The 15,010-nt window shown below is 50.0% G+C and overlaps 5 protein-coding genes across 5 annotated transcripts; all 5 read right to left on the bottom strand.

Moving 5' to 3' along the window:
* Window positions 1-305: 305 nt before the first annotated feature.
* On the bottom strand, window positions 306-3,990 carry MIND_00778800 (SMK-1 domain-containing protein; the record flags this gene model as incomplete). Its single annotated transcript, XM_037364476.1, has 10 exons — window positions 3,667-3,990; window positions 3,446-3,617; window positions 3,088-3,398; window positions 2,941-3,037; window positions 1,894-2,891; window positions 1,715-1,844; window positions 1,489-1,662; window positions 1,270-1,439; window positions 1,050-1,213; window positions 306-999 (listed from the first exon to the last, which is right to left on the bottom strand). Exons 1-10 carry the CDS (start codon window positions 3,931-3,933, stop codon window positions 306-308), a joined length of 3,177 nt encoding a protein of 1,058 aa, XP_037220120.1. The 5' UTR covers window positions 3,934-3,990.
* A 123-nt stretch (window positions 3,991-4,113) lies between these two features.
* Window positions 4,114-5,313, bottom strand: MIND_00778700 (RRM domain-containing protein; the record flags this gene model as incomplete). Its single annotated transcript, XM_037364475.1, has 1 exon — window positions 4,114-5,313. The coding sequence occupies one exon, from the start codon at window positions 5,311-5,313 to the stop codon at window positions 4,114-4,116; it is 1,200 nt and encodes a 399-aa protein (XP_037220119.1).
* A 1,342-nt stretch (window positions 5,314-6,655) lies between these two features.
* On the bottom strand, window positions 6,656-8,243 carry MIND_00778600 (ZnMc domain-containing protein; the record flags this gene model as incomplete). The annotated part of the gene is made up of 9 exons (XM_037364474.1): window positions 6,656-6,862; window positions 6,923-7,033; window positions 7,081-7,282; window positions 7,321-7,741; window positions 7,789-7,869; window positions 7,932-7,949; window positions 7,997-8,061; window positions 8,122-8,192; window positions 8,241-8,243. The coding sequence occupies 9 exons, from the start codon at window positions 8,241-8,243 to the stop codon at window positions 6,656-6,658; spliced, it is 1,179 nt and encodes a 392-aa protein (XP_037220118.1).
* Window positions 8,244-8,267: 24 nt separating this feature from the next.
* On the bottom strand, window positions 8,268-10,181 carry MIND_00778500 (t-SNARE coiled-coil-like proteiny domain-containing protein; the record flags this gene model as incomplete). The annotated part of the gene is made up of 4 exons (XM_037364473.1): window positions 8,268-8,459; window positions 8,507-8,563; window positions 8,616-8,751; window positions 8,980-10,181. The coding sequence occupies 4 exons, from the start codon at window positions 10,179-10,181 to the stop codon at window positions 8,268-8,270; spliced, it is 1,587 nt and encodes a 528-aa protein (XP_037220117.1).
* Window positions 10,182-11,455: 1,274 nt separating this feature from the next.
* On the bottom strand, window positions 11,456-14,484 carry MIND_00778400 (uncharacterized protein; the record flags this gene model as incomplete). The annotated part of the gene is made up of 12 exons (XM_037364472.1): window positions 11,456-11,725; window positions 11,780-12,190; window positions 12,244-12,375; window positions 12,423-12,796; window positions 12,844-12,984; window positions 13,034-13,190; window positions 13,239-13,394; window positions 13,448-13,756; window positions 13,809-13,947; window positions 13,993-14,144; window positions 14,193-14,320; window positions 14,373-14,484. The coding sequence occupies 12 exons, from the start codon at window positions 14,482-14,484 to the stop codon at window positions 11,456-11,458; spliced, it is 2,481 nt and encodes an 826-aa protein (XP_037220116.1).
* Window positions 14,485-15,010: the final 526 nt, after the last annotated feature.

The raw sequence follows: 15,010 nt of genomic DNA, 5'->3' as shown, positions 1-15,010 counted from the left end.
GGGCCAAGTACTGGAGCATTCAAGTTCTGTGGGGAGGAGGGGAACGAAAAAACACCCTGCATGGTTCAAGCACAGAAATGTAAATTTTTAGTACAACCAACAAGGCTGAAGCGCTGAAGCTCAAAACAAGATCTAAAGACCCTTGGGCGACATAGTTCTTTACGCACAACTTTCGGTGACTTTGGATGCTCAGTATCACGACTCTATTTGCGAACCGCCTCTAATGTAAAGCAGTACAATTAAAACAACAAAAATAATAACTGTGGGTCAAGAAAAACGAAAGCGACAGGCCTAATAACAGTACTTCAACCCGTATCACCGTCTTTGGCACCGTTCTTCAGGTCCGTTACAGCGGCAGTAGCAGCCTGTACGACGGACGACACGCCGATCCCAAACTTGAGTTTGAGCTTTTTGAGTGGGGGCGGGTCGTCTCCTGATTTGGTCGTCAATGTCCGTGCTCCCCCCTTGTTCAGAGCCCCACTGTCCTGCTTTTTCGACGTTTTCGTCAAGCGCTCCAGCATTTCATCGTCATCATCCCCATCTGTTCGCCTTCGTTTGGCGAGGCGCGGCGGCCCAGGCGCTGATTTAGTGCGAACGAGGGCTTCCAACATGTTGTCTTCCTCATCATCATCATCCGTGGCGGGTGGTGTTAGTGGCCCATCGCCATCCTCTGAAGGTGTCGGAGAGGGGCGCCGTTTGATGGCATCGTCATCATCCTCGCCATAGTCCATCAGCTGCCCTAATGACGGGGAAGTTGATCGTTGGGTCACGTTGAGGTTCAGCGGTATAAGACCATTTCCGATTGACCCCATCCTCCGTTTCCGCTTGAGATTCGGGATCGGAGACGACCCTCGACTAGCACCGCCACCAAGACTGCGAACCCATTGCTGGTGACTTATGGGCGGAATATAGTCATCCTCGTCCTCGGTATTGAAATAGTCTTCTTCTTCAGCATCAAGCACACGCTGACCGGCCTGCCAACGGGGATTGTCCGAAGGTCTATTCCAACGAGTTAGTGTTTGAATCAAATCGAACCGAAGATGGCATACTTTTCTGGTTTCGACTCTGACTCGGGCGGCGGGGGTTCATTGTTAATTTCCCAACGTCGAATGAACATGACGTAGCGGTCCTTCCCAAGTGGTGTTTCGGCAAGTCTTCGAATATCCTCCTCATGGCGAGTCATGCAAAACTTGATCAGGTCCTTCACGTTTTCCTATCCGACATAATCAGACCAGACCAGACCAGAACAGTTAGTAAAGCTCCACTAACCCGTCTCATGTAATCAAAGTACTCGTGGCATGAGCAACTCAGTAGGTTATCGCGTCTCGATTCCCGCATAGTCAGATCGAGTATTGGCTTGAGGAGATCATGCTTCATAACGAGTGTGTGCATATTGCCGTTATTAGTCCTCAATAATAGCCGAAAGATCCGAAACGCAGCTAAAACCAATCGATGAAGCACAAGAAGCCGGGACAAGCTAAGACGTACCATGCTGTAGATGCTTGTCTCGCGCCTTAAACAACGTGGGCACACGAGACAGAATTTGTGACGACGCGACATAGAAGTATCCACGGAAGTTATGTCCCGAGATAAAGTTGTACAACAGGTCACAGAGGTAGGTGAAGCGATTCGTTTCTTCTCGAGTTAATGAGAGAATTGGGTCTAATGAAATGCATCAGACTCCGGCGGCCGCCAACAACTAAATGTAACCAACCAGTCGCGTACTTCCACTCCGGAAGTTCTAATAAGGGTCTGAATAAGATAGTGACGCAGTCTCGATAAAAATATTCCAGGAAACGCTCGTTTCCAGGCTCATCCTTGCGTGAAGCGCGGATACCACCAGGCTGTGAATGAAAATGAGCTATTTTTGATTGAAGGATTAAGAAAGCTTACGGAAGCTTCCGAAGGTGGCAGTGGCGGACCCGTGTCACCAGGCGGAGGCACCTCCAAAAAGACCTTGAGTGCATCGCCGAGCTGGCTTTGTATTGCGACATTCTGACTCTTCGCAACAATTCCACATACAAGCTCCGCCAATGTCTCTGCTTTATCCGCCCCACGCTTTCCCGCTGACCGCTCCTTTTCGATGGCCCCGACCTGTTTCAGCACATGACTGCGGACACCATAAGCGTCGTGATCAAGCAACGCCGTAAGGATTTCGCCGCCAGCACTCAAAACAGACCTGGATTCGGGATCATTTTCTGGTAGTCCCAAGGCCCATTGAACGGCAAAAAGAACAGCGCGGTCCACGAGGGTGCGGAACAATTGCATACGCGCGGGTAGTTGAATGTTTTTGCCCAATGCACACAGACTTTGGAGGAGATAGACTACTTCGCGTCGGATCCGAATCTCTTCAGGAGTCAAGTCTTCTGGTGGGGCAAACGCATAAGCGCCAGATGAACGTCTGGGCTGGTGAGCCGAGGGAGTGATTCCGTTGGAGTTAGGTAGCTCATTTGGTGGAAGAGGCGGTGATTTGGTGCCATTTGTTGTCGTAGCAGTTTTCCGAGGAGCACTCGCGCCAACAAGCATCTCCTCGTCGACATACAGTTTCACAACGTCGCGGAGGAAACCGTGGTCAGCCTGGATATGGTTGATGATGTCAATTTGGTTGAAGATGATACACGAGTTGAGCACGTTGAAAGTTGAGTCGTCCAAAACCCGAGCCAGAACGACATCCTTGAGAAATTGGAGACGATAGGTGTGGTGGATCTTGCGCTGCAATGTGGCATCGTTTAACGGTATCGGTTGGTGGAAATGCGCTTGTTTTTCGATAAACTCGCGGTAGTTTGCTTTGTGCATGGGAAACTCGGGTTCGTACTCGAGTATACTGAGGATGTCGGGGAACAGTTCATCGGTGATGATGTGCTCGTAGAGATTGTGATCGTTCAACAGGACTTGGTCGCGTGAGACAATTAACAAGGAAGAATGACGTAGTAAACGCACGGATGGCTTGCAACAGGCCAGACACTCCAAGCAGGTTATCGATAATATCTAGTTCCACTGCCTCTTTGAAGAGCTGAATGAGAGTCCCGATGTAATCCTGGAATGTCGATGTTAGCCAGTGGCAAACGACCGCAAGTTGAAACTCACCACTTGCATGATATGTTCACATATGCGCTCTCTTCCCGCACTCTGTCTGGGGAGTCCCTTCACGGCACGCTCAATGTCGATGAGTATTTCAAACTTTGGCGGTGGAAGCTGGCCACTCCGTAAAAGTTGTGGAGTTGTGACAACGGGAGCGTCGATATCGGGGGATGAGGATAGAGCTCGAGTGGCTTCAAGGCCGGTAATATGTTGCTGGACTTCGCAAATAAAGTTCCACACTTCGAGACAGCCCTCCGGATCCTGGAAACTCAAGGCATAGTCGGCCCCGTTTGGCTCGGTCCACACAATGAGCGTATCTTGAACAAGATAGGAAATTGGATGGAAGGCTGGATAGGCAACACACCTTGCTGGCGCTGATAAACGTCGCTTGCACGAATCGGGGTGGAAAGAATGACATCAGCGAAGTTGCGCTCCGACCGAGCAATTAGATGTGCCTGTTCCGTCTCCTCTTGGTACTCCCCAAAGCAAAATGCTGTTCCCTGGTCAACCCATCGTTGGCCCACGAGTTCATAAACCTAATTGAAAAGTTACGAAAGGAAACGCGGTCCGTGAAAACAAACAAACCTTGACGCGTTTGATATCTTGGTCGGGGGGTAACCAGCCGCGCCCGTCATCTGCATTGAGCGGTGGTTCATTTTGCGTGAGTTCGCTGGTGTGTATTGCAGCCTCGTCGTTGGAAACAGTGCTGCTTGGAGCAACCGCCGGGTTCTCTTCATCCGGTGGTGGTGGTGAAGAAGAGGGAAGGGTGTCTGCGGGAGCCTCGGACTCAGTGTGGCCAGCAGCAAGAGTGTCCTGAGGGTCTTTTTCGCCGGCAATTTGCTGGCTGTCCATGCCAGTCCCTCCGCGTCGGAGATCACTTGAACTTGGCGCGTGGCTGGTGAGAAGCCTTGGAAATCAAACAAGTCACAACAACCGCTCACAGTCCCGATTAGGCAAGTCAATTTTCACACCCGCGACTCAGGGAAGTAAAGCTGGATATCGATTGGCGCTCCGTACTCAATGCAATTGTTGTTATATAACAGTGTGTTTGTTATCTTCCGACCCAGCTACTACTACCACTCCGGATGCTTGTAACCGCTTGATGTGTTGCAGTCGTTCCTCGTCAACCTGATACATCTTGGGATTCTTCCCATCGGATAGTAGCTTGAAGATTTGGATTCTAGTGAGGTCGCGATACCGCCCGCTAGCAGCATTGCGTCTCAAAATAGCATGGCCCGCTGACCACAACACTGAAGGAAAATTCCATTCACCCTGAGGCCAGCCGCCCGTTGCGTCATCTTCTAATTCGTCCTCTGAATCTTGCTCGTCATGATCTTCATAAGGAAGGACAGTATCATCATCGACCTCGTCCCTGTTCTCATCATCTTCATTATTCACGTAATATGGGTTTTGCCACTCATCATTGTCCCTCTCGTGACAACGGATTTCAAGCCGACGCAAGCAAGGCAAAAACCTGGGCTGAGGCAACAACAAGAGGAATGGCTCCGCGAATTTACGGACCACGCCGCCCCCGACGATTAATTCCGTGATTCGCAAGTCATAGAAAGGATCATCGTCACGGTGATCTGGCCAGGAAGAATGGCGCCAGGCACTGAGAAGGACAAGCTTTTGGAGGTGTGTTGTGCCTGAAGAACGGAAAAAGTCGTTCAGCATATATGGCTCGAGTACGTCAGGATCGGGGACGAAATGCTCCAAATCTTGCGGTTCATCGTCGGGTTCAGGCTCTAGTCCTCCCCAGCCACTCGAAACTCCAACAGTGAGCGTTTTCAATAATGGTGCTCTCAGATGCTGCAGCGCGTGTGAATATTTTACACGTCCTTCATAAACAGCGAGTTCTGTTAAGTTTTCTCGAGTGATGCGCTCTTCGGGAGCGTCCATGAACTCCTCGTCCGTATCCGGAGAGCGACGCCACGGATACAAGTCGGATTCACGAGGTTCCAAGTCGAAGGATATTTGCCGTAGATTGACAGTACTAGTCATATTCATTATATCGAGGAATCCTCGGAATGTAAAACCCTTTGCTGTGAGGTGGGTAAGTTGGGCCCATGGAATCACCGGTTGGATGTGATCCAGCCAAATAGAGTCAAGGACAACCGATCGAAGGTCTCGAAGATTCTGAAACATGTTGAAGTCCTCGCCACCACCAAGGGAGATTGAACGTAGCTTCGAGAAGTCGAGCCGTCCCCGGGCCAAGGCATTAAAAGCACGCATGTCTTCCGTCCTAAGTTTGACCTTTAACGATGCCAGTTTGTGAGTGTGAGCTTTGAGGGCGTCGACGATGGAAACAAAGTCGGTTTGCGTCTTGGAGGAGGAACTATGGGTGCAGCCTAGCCCGATGGCTAACACACCGGAAAAAGCAAAATATCAGCTTGAACAGAAACTGTAATTGATTTTAGACCAATCTGAAGTAGAATTAGGCCAACTTAAATGCAAAGTTTTAATTGAGCAGAAACCTACTCAGAATTTGGACAAAGATGTACAAAAATCAGCTCCAACAAAACCCCTTCTTTCTTCTAACCCGAAATGGCCATAGAAACTACGCCTATCAGTGCTAGTTTCTGCGCTATTGAAAGTGGCAATTTATAGCTCACTGATTCTTGCACAGAAACAAAGGGTTTCTGTGCAAGAATCAGTGAGCTGGAAACAGACAGAAACCCTTTGTTTCTGTACAAGAATCAGTGAGCTATAAATTGCCACTTTCAATAGCACAGAAACTAGCACTGATAGGCGTAGTTTCCATGGCCATTTCGGGTTAGAAGAAAGAAGGGGTTTTGTTGGAGCTGATTTTTGTACATCTTTGTCCAAATTCTGAGTAGGTTTCTGCTCAATTAAAACTTTGCATTTAAGTTGGCCTAATTCTACTTCAGATTGGTCTAAAATCAATTACAGTTTCTGTTCAAGCTGATATTTTGCTTTTTCCGGTGTGTAATAGCCGGGCTTTCGCTCGTTGCGAAAATGCTTGAAGCTTCTCCAGGGCTATTTCGGTACGAGTTACGCCCTTGGTATTCAGAACGCAATTGTCGACAATGCACAACGAAACGCTAGACCAAAGCCTGGGTGTTTTGATTGCTATCTGTCTCCATTCCCGACAAACCCAAGATACAAGTAACGGAACGGGGCGGGAGCATCGCTGGCTGGTTGTCCAGGAATGATGTAGGTATTCGCTGATGGATTATATCCCTCGGCCTTGATGTAACCCTTATGGAGTCCAAGTTTAACTGGTAGGCACTGGGTGAAAATCTCAGCGAGAATCTCGTTAGGCAAGCTTGATATGCTAGTGCATGGTGACCCCGTTTCTAGTTGTTGTGGGGGACCAGGGGAATTCGAGTCGGAGTCTACGTAGACTACCTGAGAGAGATGGCGGTTCGAGGCCATAAGTATGGTTTCTATGTGACCGTGACCCCAGGAAGAGCTTCTAGAGCATCAACTTAGATGTGGATAGTAATACTCAACGAGGCTTCATTGTTCACTTTTGATAATACACAGGTTATGCACTACGGATGACCACGCCAAGTAATTGTGGTGCTGGTAGTGAAGTCTCATAAGACCGTGTTCAAACCGCCAAACGAGCGTGTTCATTGATATTGTCTGCGATAATCTTGCGCAAGTTGTCAATGATGTTGTGTTTGATCGCGGTGGGATCTTCGAATGCCTCTTTCAGCATGCCCAGCATGACGTCTATCGAGTCTTGGTTAAAGCCCATGCTCTTCGCCGCATGCGCAAACGCGCCGCTTGGTTCAGCAACGTCAGGATACATCAGCTGTGGCAAAAAATCGGCAGGGTTTAGCATGACATCACCACCAAAATAGTCAACGCCTACCATAAGGAGTACGAAATCCGTATGAGACGGGAAAAGGGTGTCCTTGGTGACCTTTTTCGGGTCTGCTTTGTATGGTATGCCCGAATACAACATGATACTCTTCTCGTCAAACTGAAAGAATGTTCAACACAATATTACTCGAGTCTAGGGCCACAGACCAGTGTAGCCACCATGGTGGCAGTGACGGGATCCAACTTGTTGGACGTTGGCGACAGCGGCGACTCATGCTCGTGGTCTAGTCCAAAGGCATGGCCGATCTCATGATAGATCGTCCGCTTCACCTCAGCAAGCCATTCTTTATTGAAGTCTTTCGCGTCCTCTGCGGAGCTGGGAAGACCCCCAAGAAAGAGTGATGCGAATCTCGGGCCAGGAGCGTCGGCAGGATCATTGAGGAATACTGTTGTGCGCATCGTAGCGCCTCTCCCCCCGAAGTCCACCCCCAGGCTCCCCCTTGAACTGGCCACCCAAAAGCGATGCGAATGTTAACCTTTTTGCGATCTTCTGGTTTGGAGAAATCCAGCTTGCTCATATCCTCGTGCGTCTCCTGGAAGTTGAGAGGCACGTTGTCCAGATAGACTTTCAAGGCAGCTTTGAACGCGTCTTTTCGATAATCCGTGGGATCGCAGCGCTCGGCCTTGTCGGGAATGTTTCTGTGGTACTTGGTCTCGTAGGGCATGAAGCCATAGGTGATTACATCGTCGAGTCGCCAAAGGTGACGGGTCCGATCAGGAATGTAGGCATTTATCGTGAAGTCGGTTTCGGGCTCGGCAGGAGATTCGAATGTACCACACCATGTATCGGCGGGAAGGAGAACATAGTCTGCCGCCATCAGTAAGACCAGAAAGATAAACTAAAATAGAACTCACTGGAATCGTCACGAGGAACTACACTCTGGTTGGGATACTCTTGCTTAGCAAGAGCTTGGGTAAGCTTCGCAGAGGCTGCTTCTGTAGTCATTGCCGTTGGAGAAATTAAAGATGGGGTTTCCATTCTCTCCCCCTTTTTATACCAGTGTCCTCAGGAACTCCTGTCGACCGGCGTTGGCTTGAAGCGTCAAAATCCGGGATTACTGACCGGTCGTCGCGTCAACAGGGCTCCGGTGGCGTTTGATTCCAGGAGGCTTCAAGCTTCCTGTCGTGCTAAACACCTATGTACCTGGTTTACGGTTTGTGTGAGTGCTTCCGAAGCCGGGACCTTACGCAATGACGAGAAAAACAAAAAAGCGTCGTGGAGCATTATGAATGAGCAAGTTAGAAGGAAATATAATATACTCGGGTTTGTTTCAGTCGATGGGCCACAGAATCTGGACATGACGCACCATGATATCCAACCCCGACAACCCAAATCAAAGCGGAGCAGCTGCCGGCCCACTCCACCATGCGAATATCTTGCGGACCAACAAGAACGAAAAGAATAGTGCAACAACACCAAGGGCGATGCGCCACGTCCGCAGTCCACCTTCGCTGATTCCGAATGCCTGGCCAGCCCGCCGCGTTGTCTGCGCTAGGGAAGCACCGAATGAGTTGAATCCATTTCCCTGGCCACATGAGTACTATGATCAGCAGCTGGACTACAAGGACATACTGTGTCGTCTAACATGACATTCTGTCGCTCAACATCATCGTAAATATCCGTCGTGACCTGAACAAGTCCAAGGTCAGAGCTTGGCTGGGTAAGGAGAGACATGGCTGACACCACGAAGCGTGCGTAGCTTAGAGTGTAGTTCGTCCAGCCGTTGATCATTCTGAGCTTCGTATGTGTTCTCTGCGGAGCGGGACGAAGACGCCATAGACAATGGAGAGGTCGGAGTCAGATGTGATGAGTAAGATCTGAATCGTCACCGTCGGTCACAACAGGCCTCCTTCATTGCGTCCTTCACGATGAACTACCGAGGACCTGGACCGTCAAGTCAAATTCCAGCGATTTTGCTCTACTAATTCTCTTCTGCGCAACGTCTTTATACCACCACTGGGGCTCCATCACTGTAACTTATCGCACAACCACGCCGTATAATGCGGTGAAGCATCTCTCGACCCAATTCCCTCCTCTGAAACCACCTCGTTGGATCATGTAAAATAAGCTCGTTCAGCTCGGGGAACGACTCGCCCTCTAGCACCTCCATCTGCCGGCGCAAAACTGGCCTGATAGGATTCCAAGTATCGGGGTCCACCTTCAGACGGATCCTCTTGACACTCGGCGCTCGGACTCCGTTGGCGAGTGCACTAATTTCAGGTGCACCCAGGAAGTACACGAGCTCGGTGAGAGCGGGCGTTCGGACGAGGATTTGTCTCAATCGGTTGCCTGGAAATACCATCTGTGGGGAGAATGCCAACTCGAGTGTTTGGATTTGCGTGCCTGCCGTCTGGATGAAATCGAGGAGCGGGTTCGGCAAGACCGTGACAGTATGCAAGATCAGTTGCCGTACGGCTGACTGGGAGGACACAATCTTGGGCGGAGGAGACGCCAAACAATTCTGGTGATTGCCAGCGGCATCAAAATGCGAACAATCAAGACGGAGGGTATGGAGGGTTCGCCGGAGTGCCAAGTCAGCCAACGCAGTTGGTCGGTCTGACGAAAGGGATAAATATTCTAGGTTGGGGGAAGTACCGACAAGCTCGCGAAGTCGGGCGCCATGGTTATTGCCGTAGAACCGAACGTCAAGCTCTGTTTCGTGCCATTCTAGACGGCGGAGATGCGTCGATGGTTGGACGATAGGGTCTCTGACGAGATGGGCCCAAAAAATAATATTCGGGGTGTTGAGGACAAGGCATGGTCGAACAAGTATATTGACTTGTGGACACAAGGCAAGGAGATTCGCGAGCGATGGGGCAGAGTCATCGAGGGGTATCGGGGCCGTTGGCCATGGCAGATCGTGGTCTGGGTCGCCTGAGGGTGTGGCGATTTGCGAGATAGAACGACGCCCAAGCAATTCGAGTCGACGGACATGAAGTCCCAATGCCTTCTCGCCGTCCTCGCTCGCAGACCGTTCTAGACCTTGGATCAGGCTTGAAAGTCCTGCTGGGCTATAGATGCACACATCACGGTACAAAAACTCTGCTACCAGTGAGCGACATCGTCGAGAGACCAGCATTAACGCCAAACAAGTCCGCAGGCGCACTCGCTCGTGAATCGCCGACTCCTCCGTATTTTGCAACTCCGGTCCAGGTTCGAATGGCTGGTAATCGACAGTAGAAACGGCTTCCGATGTTGCTGCAAATTTTATGATCAACTGCCAAATCTCTGTCGGAGCGGACGCCATAAGCACTTACTCGTATGTCCGTTTTCTGGTGCTACTTATATAGGCAATCCATAAGTGCCAGATAATTACCCAGAACAGCCAGTGGACGTGCTAAGTGGGTCCTTTCCATTCACCGGTTAGGCAATTCCGTCCGGCCGTCACGCCCGAAGTCCGGGAAGTTGGAACAAATCCAAGTGCATGAACTGTGTGGAAAGGGGAGGGAGAGCTGCAATTGAATTCATACCGTAAGAGTGCAACTAACCTCGAATGGCTCTCTACTGAATTATGGTGACTTACTTGACCATATATCTCTTAATTTTCATGCTTGACAACTTAAACAGAAGAGCAGTTCAAAGCAAGAGCAGTTTCCCCCATATTTCACACAACAATTCGAGTTGCTTTGTGACTCGGATGGCTACTTATTGCAATAGACAATGTCGGCGACGGCAAGAATACTCGTTCTTCACAGTTGTCTAATCCTTGATTTCAACGGTTGAAGAACCAGACTATAGCCACACGCGAAGCTTCGGCTCCACGTTTTCGAGGCTGATTCGCGAGAAGAGTGTAACCGGATCGACTGGCTGTGTTCGCGCGAACCATAAGGTCGTGCAAGCAATCTCCCCGAGAGCCTCAGCGCCTTGAATAGAACAGAACAAAACAGTGCGGCCCGTGATGGACTTCTTGCAAAGCAGAATGGTCGTGTGGTTTGGAAAACCTCATCAAGTGTTTCCCGAATTTGGCACATGAGTTGTTCGCCTGTTCGCACGACTCGGGCCCTATTTTCAATGTCGGCAGTTCCGAACTTGAAGTCTTCTCCATTGGCCGCGAACATTGCGAACGGCGCCAAAGCCTGTCATAGCCCCATACCTAACCCAAATCCATCAAATACACAGGGAGAGGTCCAAGTATCGCTAGAAATATCGGTCCTGGATCAATGTGCAATCGCATCGATATCATGGGCAGGTATTAAAGCTGGAAAAGCAACTTTCTAATATGGTTCAGTGGTACTAATTCTGTCGGATAAATAAGTCGATGTTCTAGTGTGGGTATTGGAGCAGAGATCCGCAGTAGAACCTCACATGAAGACTGTCAGCCGTCTGAAGAACGCCTTTCCGTCAAACCGTGGGCTAGTCGATGAAATGCGACAGTGGAAACAGAAAGGAAGGAAGTCAACCGCGTCACACAGAGTGTCTATACACTTGAACTTTCTTCGTGGCTTTGTTACATTCAATTCGGCAGTCGTAGAGTTTTAAATACATGTACAAGTCTATCAACTGCTTTAACTTATCTTTAAGTTACACAACCAAACGTGAAGCAGGACTAGAAGAATTGGCGTTACTGGCTACCCGTGCACCAGCCTGTACGGAAGAGGACCAGCGACTGAGAGTGCTTTGGAGCCCGTTCACATTGTCTGCATGGTTTGCAACATCTGTGGCGCCAACCGTCAGCATAGTTGTCGCTCCAATGGTGCTGAATCCATAAAGGTATACCGCTACACTGTCGGTATCCACCAGAGCAAGAGACTTCTGGCAGTTAACGGACGTTTTGCAGTCTTGAGAGTAGTTCTGACCGTAAAAGTCAGTGTGATGAACGGACAGTCTCTTGTGAACGGAGCTTACGATGAAGAAGCTGTAAAGACCGGCACCATATCCGTAGACGTGCGATGAGTTTGCGATGTTCAAGGCCCAGGCAGAGCCACTACTGCCCCAAGAAGGATCGTCCCAATCGCCCAGCGCTGAGAACGGATTCGGTGGCGCCGGGGTTGGCTGGTAGTAGGGCGTCTCGGTCTGAATCATTCCCATATATACGTTTTGGGAACCAACGATGCTATATTGGTAGAAAACCTTGTCCAGAAGGTCAGAAGGAAGCGTGAAAGCAGAAAAAAGACTTGCCGCATGTTCTGATGCAGTGCCGGCAAGCCAAACGGGACCGGAAGCATGGTCGATGAAAACACCGCGAGCACTGAATGCGTTAATTTGGCGTTGACCGGGATCATCCAGGTCATGGTCAGCAGTCCACACCCACAGGTTCTACGCATTTTATATTATTAGCTGATTCCGGTGTTTTCTATGAAACTTCTGACCTCGAAATAACCGCCACCACGGATATGCAGCCCCAAAAAGGCGCCCATACAAGAAGTTGCTGTGGTTGTTGTCGGACATTGACTGACTTGCATGTTTGTTCCGACAGCACCGCCAATACGAACATGGACATCCTAAACACTTGGTGAAACAGAGGACGCAGATGAGAAATAACACGGACCCAGGCCCCCACTTGTCCAGTAGGGCCATTAGTATTCCACTCAATAGCAATCGCACCGGCGGACCCTCCAACAGTCGAGACGACAATATCTGAGATCTCCACGCCACCATTGTCCCCACGGTTCCCAACTTGAAGAACGGCCTTCGGGCTATTGGGGTCATTGAAAACCGAGCCAGATGCCAAGATCGTGGTCCAAAACTCCCCCACTACAATCGACCCAGTTGGGATAGTGATGGTGTTGGATACCTTGCACACCCCGGCGTCAAGATATAGGATTTTACAGCCCCAAAACTTGTCAATGAAGGATTGAAGGGCTTCAGTGTCGTCGGTGGTGCCATCGCATTTCACGCCGTTCGACTTGGCCGATGCAAACTCTGCACCCCAATTAATGATTACTTGAATTCTGCAAGGCAACACTTACCGTCCACGGCGTAGTTGTTATACTGGGGTCGCGTGCGGAAGAAGACACCATTGTTGCTGCTCGTGGGATCGAGCAATTGAGCCGGGAGAGTTGGGCCTGGAACAGGTTGCGTGTTGTACGAATGTGAGGTTGAATTCCCTGCTAACAATATCAGAGGGCTCGTTTTCAAGGCGAGCAAACGACTGCATACCCGAATATACGTTGCCGAGAATAAATTGGTTCACAGTTCCGCCTCCAGGAAGGAAGGTATGCCCAGCACCGTCCACAAATCCGGTCGCTGAGCCATCCAAGTTGACATTCTGGAGGAAGATGGCCCCTGCAAGTTTGGAAGATTGATCAGTGTTGGTCTACGGGAAAGATCAGTGGAAACTTAAAGACAAGGGGACGAGGAAAACCTGAATCGCTGCTACATTGGCACTAATCGAACTGTCGAGGATAGTCATTGAACCAGTAGACTGATTTGCTTCCGTTTGGCCATTCGTGTTGACAGAGAAGCCAATGCGAGCATTGGTAATGACAATATTCTTGTAGGTGAACTGCCAATTCCATTGCTGAGGGGGGGATGCATGAGCAGTTTGGAGCGTTGAATGGCCACAGGGCTTACCTGCGAGATGGCGATATCGGCTCCGTCAATCTTTACATTCTGAATGGTGAACTGTTGATTCCCAACCCAAAGGCCGAATGCACCGCCGCTAATTGTGAGGTCCGCTATGAAGCCTCCAGAGCCGTTCTCTATGAAGACGCCTTGGTGCGAATTCCCAGCAGCGGTTGATAACAAGAAATCGATGCCAATAAGTGAAGTGGCTTGACCGACTTGCCAATGGATGCCTGTCCCGAATTGATTTGCCGGTATATTACGAGTGTCGAGGACCAGGTTTCGGACGGAGCGGAAGAAGTTGTTCACGGGACAGTACTATAATTTGGATATTAGCTGGGCTGATGCGCGAAGGACTCAAAAGACACACCCATTGGGGATCACTACTGGGACAATTCCATCCTCCTGCTGGTATGGGACCGCCCGTATAAACGTTTGCGTCAATGAGAGCGATGCCGGTGAAGTCCCCACGGGCAACGATGTGTGGCTTGTTCTTCGCATCGCCGACGCTATTCAGCTTGAGTAACGTCATCACGAAAACTAACAAAACCCACAGAGCAGTATAATAATATTGGACGATGGGTTTCGTGATCAAGTAGTTTCCGCTGGGGAAGTAGATGAGCGCCGGTGTCAAGGTGGACGACTGGCAGTTCAAATCTCCACAACGAGCACCATCTGCAATTGCCCGATTAATAGCATCTGTGTCCTGGAAGGTTTGTTAGCGAGGAGGGTCATCGAATTGAGGGACTCCAACATCGTCAACACCATTGCCTTTGGCAAAGTATGGCGCCGCCGTGACATCACGATAGACCTGATAGGATGGACCACTCGGATTGAAGGGCGACGTTCCTTGACGTGCAATGTTCTTCATCCAAAACGGATCTGAAGAGAAAATTAGTGAGCGTGTTCATTCATAACAGATAACGGGAAAGACCTGAAGAAGCTGCACTTCCTCCACCGAGAGGACTTGAGCATTGACTCCCAAGGGCAGCGACATTGGAAGCGGCAACGAGGAGTGGAAGGACGGCAGTGAGAGGTCGACGCATCGCGGACCGGTCCTAAGCAGACTCAAGGCGCGTGCTTTTTGAAGGTAAACCCCGAATGATTCTCCACAAGTTCCCCGGCTGGGGGATCTTTGATGCATGCCCTCCGTCGCGATGCAACCACGAAGATCGCAACTCGGACGTGCGCATCGAATGAGCCAAAGTGGAAAATGACGATATGTCTTTGCGCTCGCAGGTATTAGAAGAGGGTTTTCACCACAAGTCTCCGCATTGCTTGTCGGAAGAGGTAACTGATGCAGTCAGATGGTTGTTTGTCGCTGGCAGAGGTCATGAAGCTCCGGTTCAGCCAAGCGATACACAGTGAGGATCAGCGTGCATGACATGGCCTTGTTTGGCTTCATTCGATGACGTATATGGTCATGTTCATAGACAAGCAAGGTGTATTTTGCTAAGTCTAGGACCCAGCATTAACAAAATGCGAGAGCATGAAGAGATGATGGACAAGTGTAGAAACGATGAATCACATGTTCAAGTCAATTTGTGGAAGTGTCACACGTGTGGTCACATT

Source organism: Mycena indigotica (genome assembly GCF_014461135.1).
Source record: "Mycena indigotica strain 171206Taipei chromosome Unknown Mind.scaff0006, whole genome shotgun sequence".
In the NCBI taxonomy this organism is placed as follows: Eukaryota; Fungi; Basidiomycota; class Agaricomycetes; order Agaricales; family Mycenaceae; genus Mycena; species Mycena indigotica.
The sequence above is the reverse complement of the archived record's forward strand: the minus strand, read 5'-3'. Positions and strand labels throughout refer to the sequence as shown.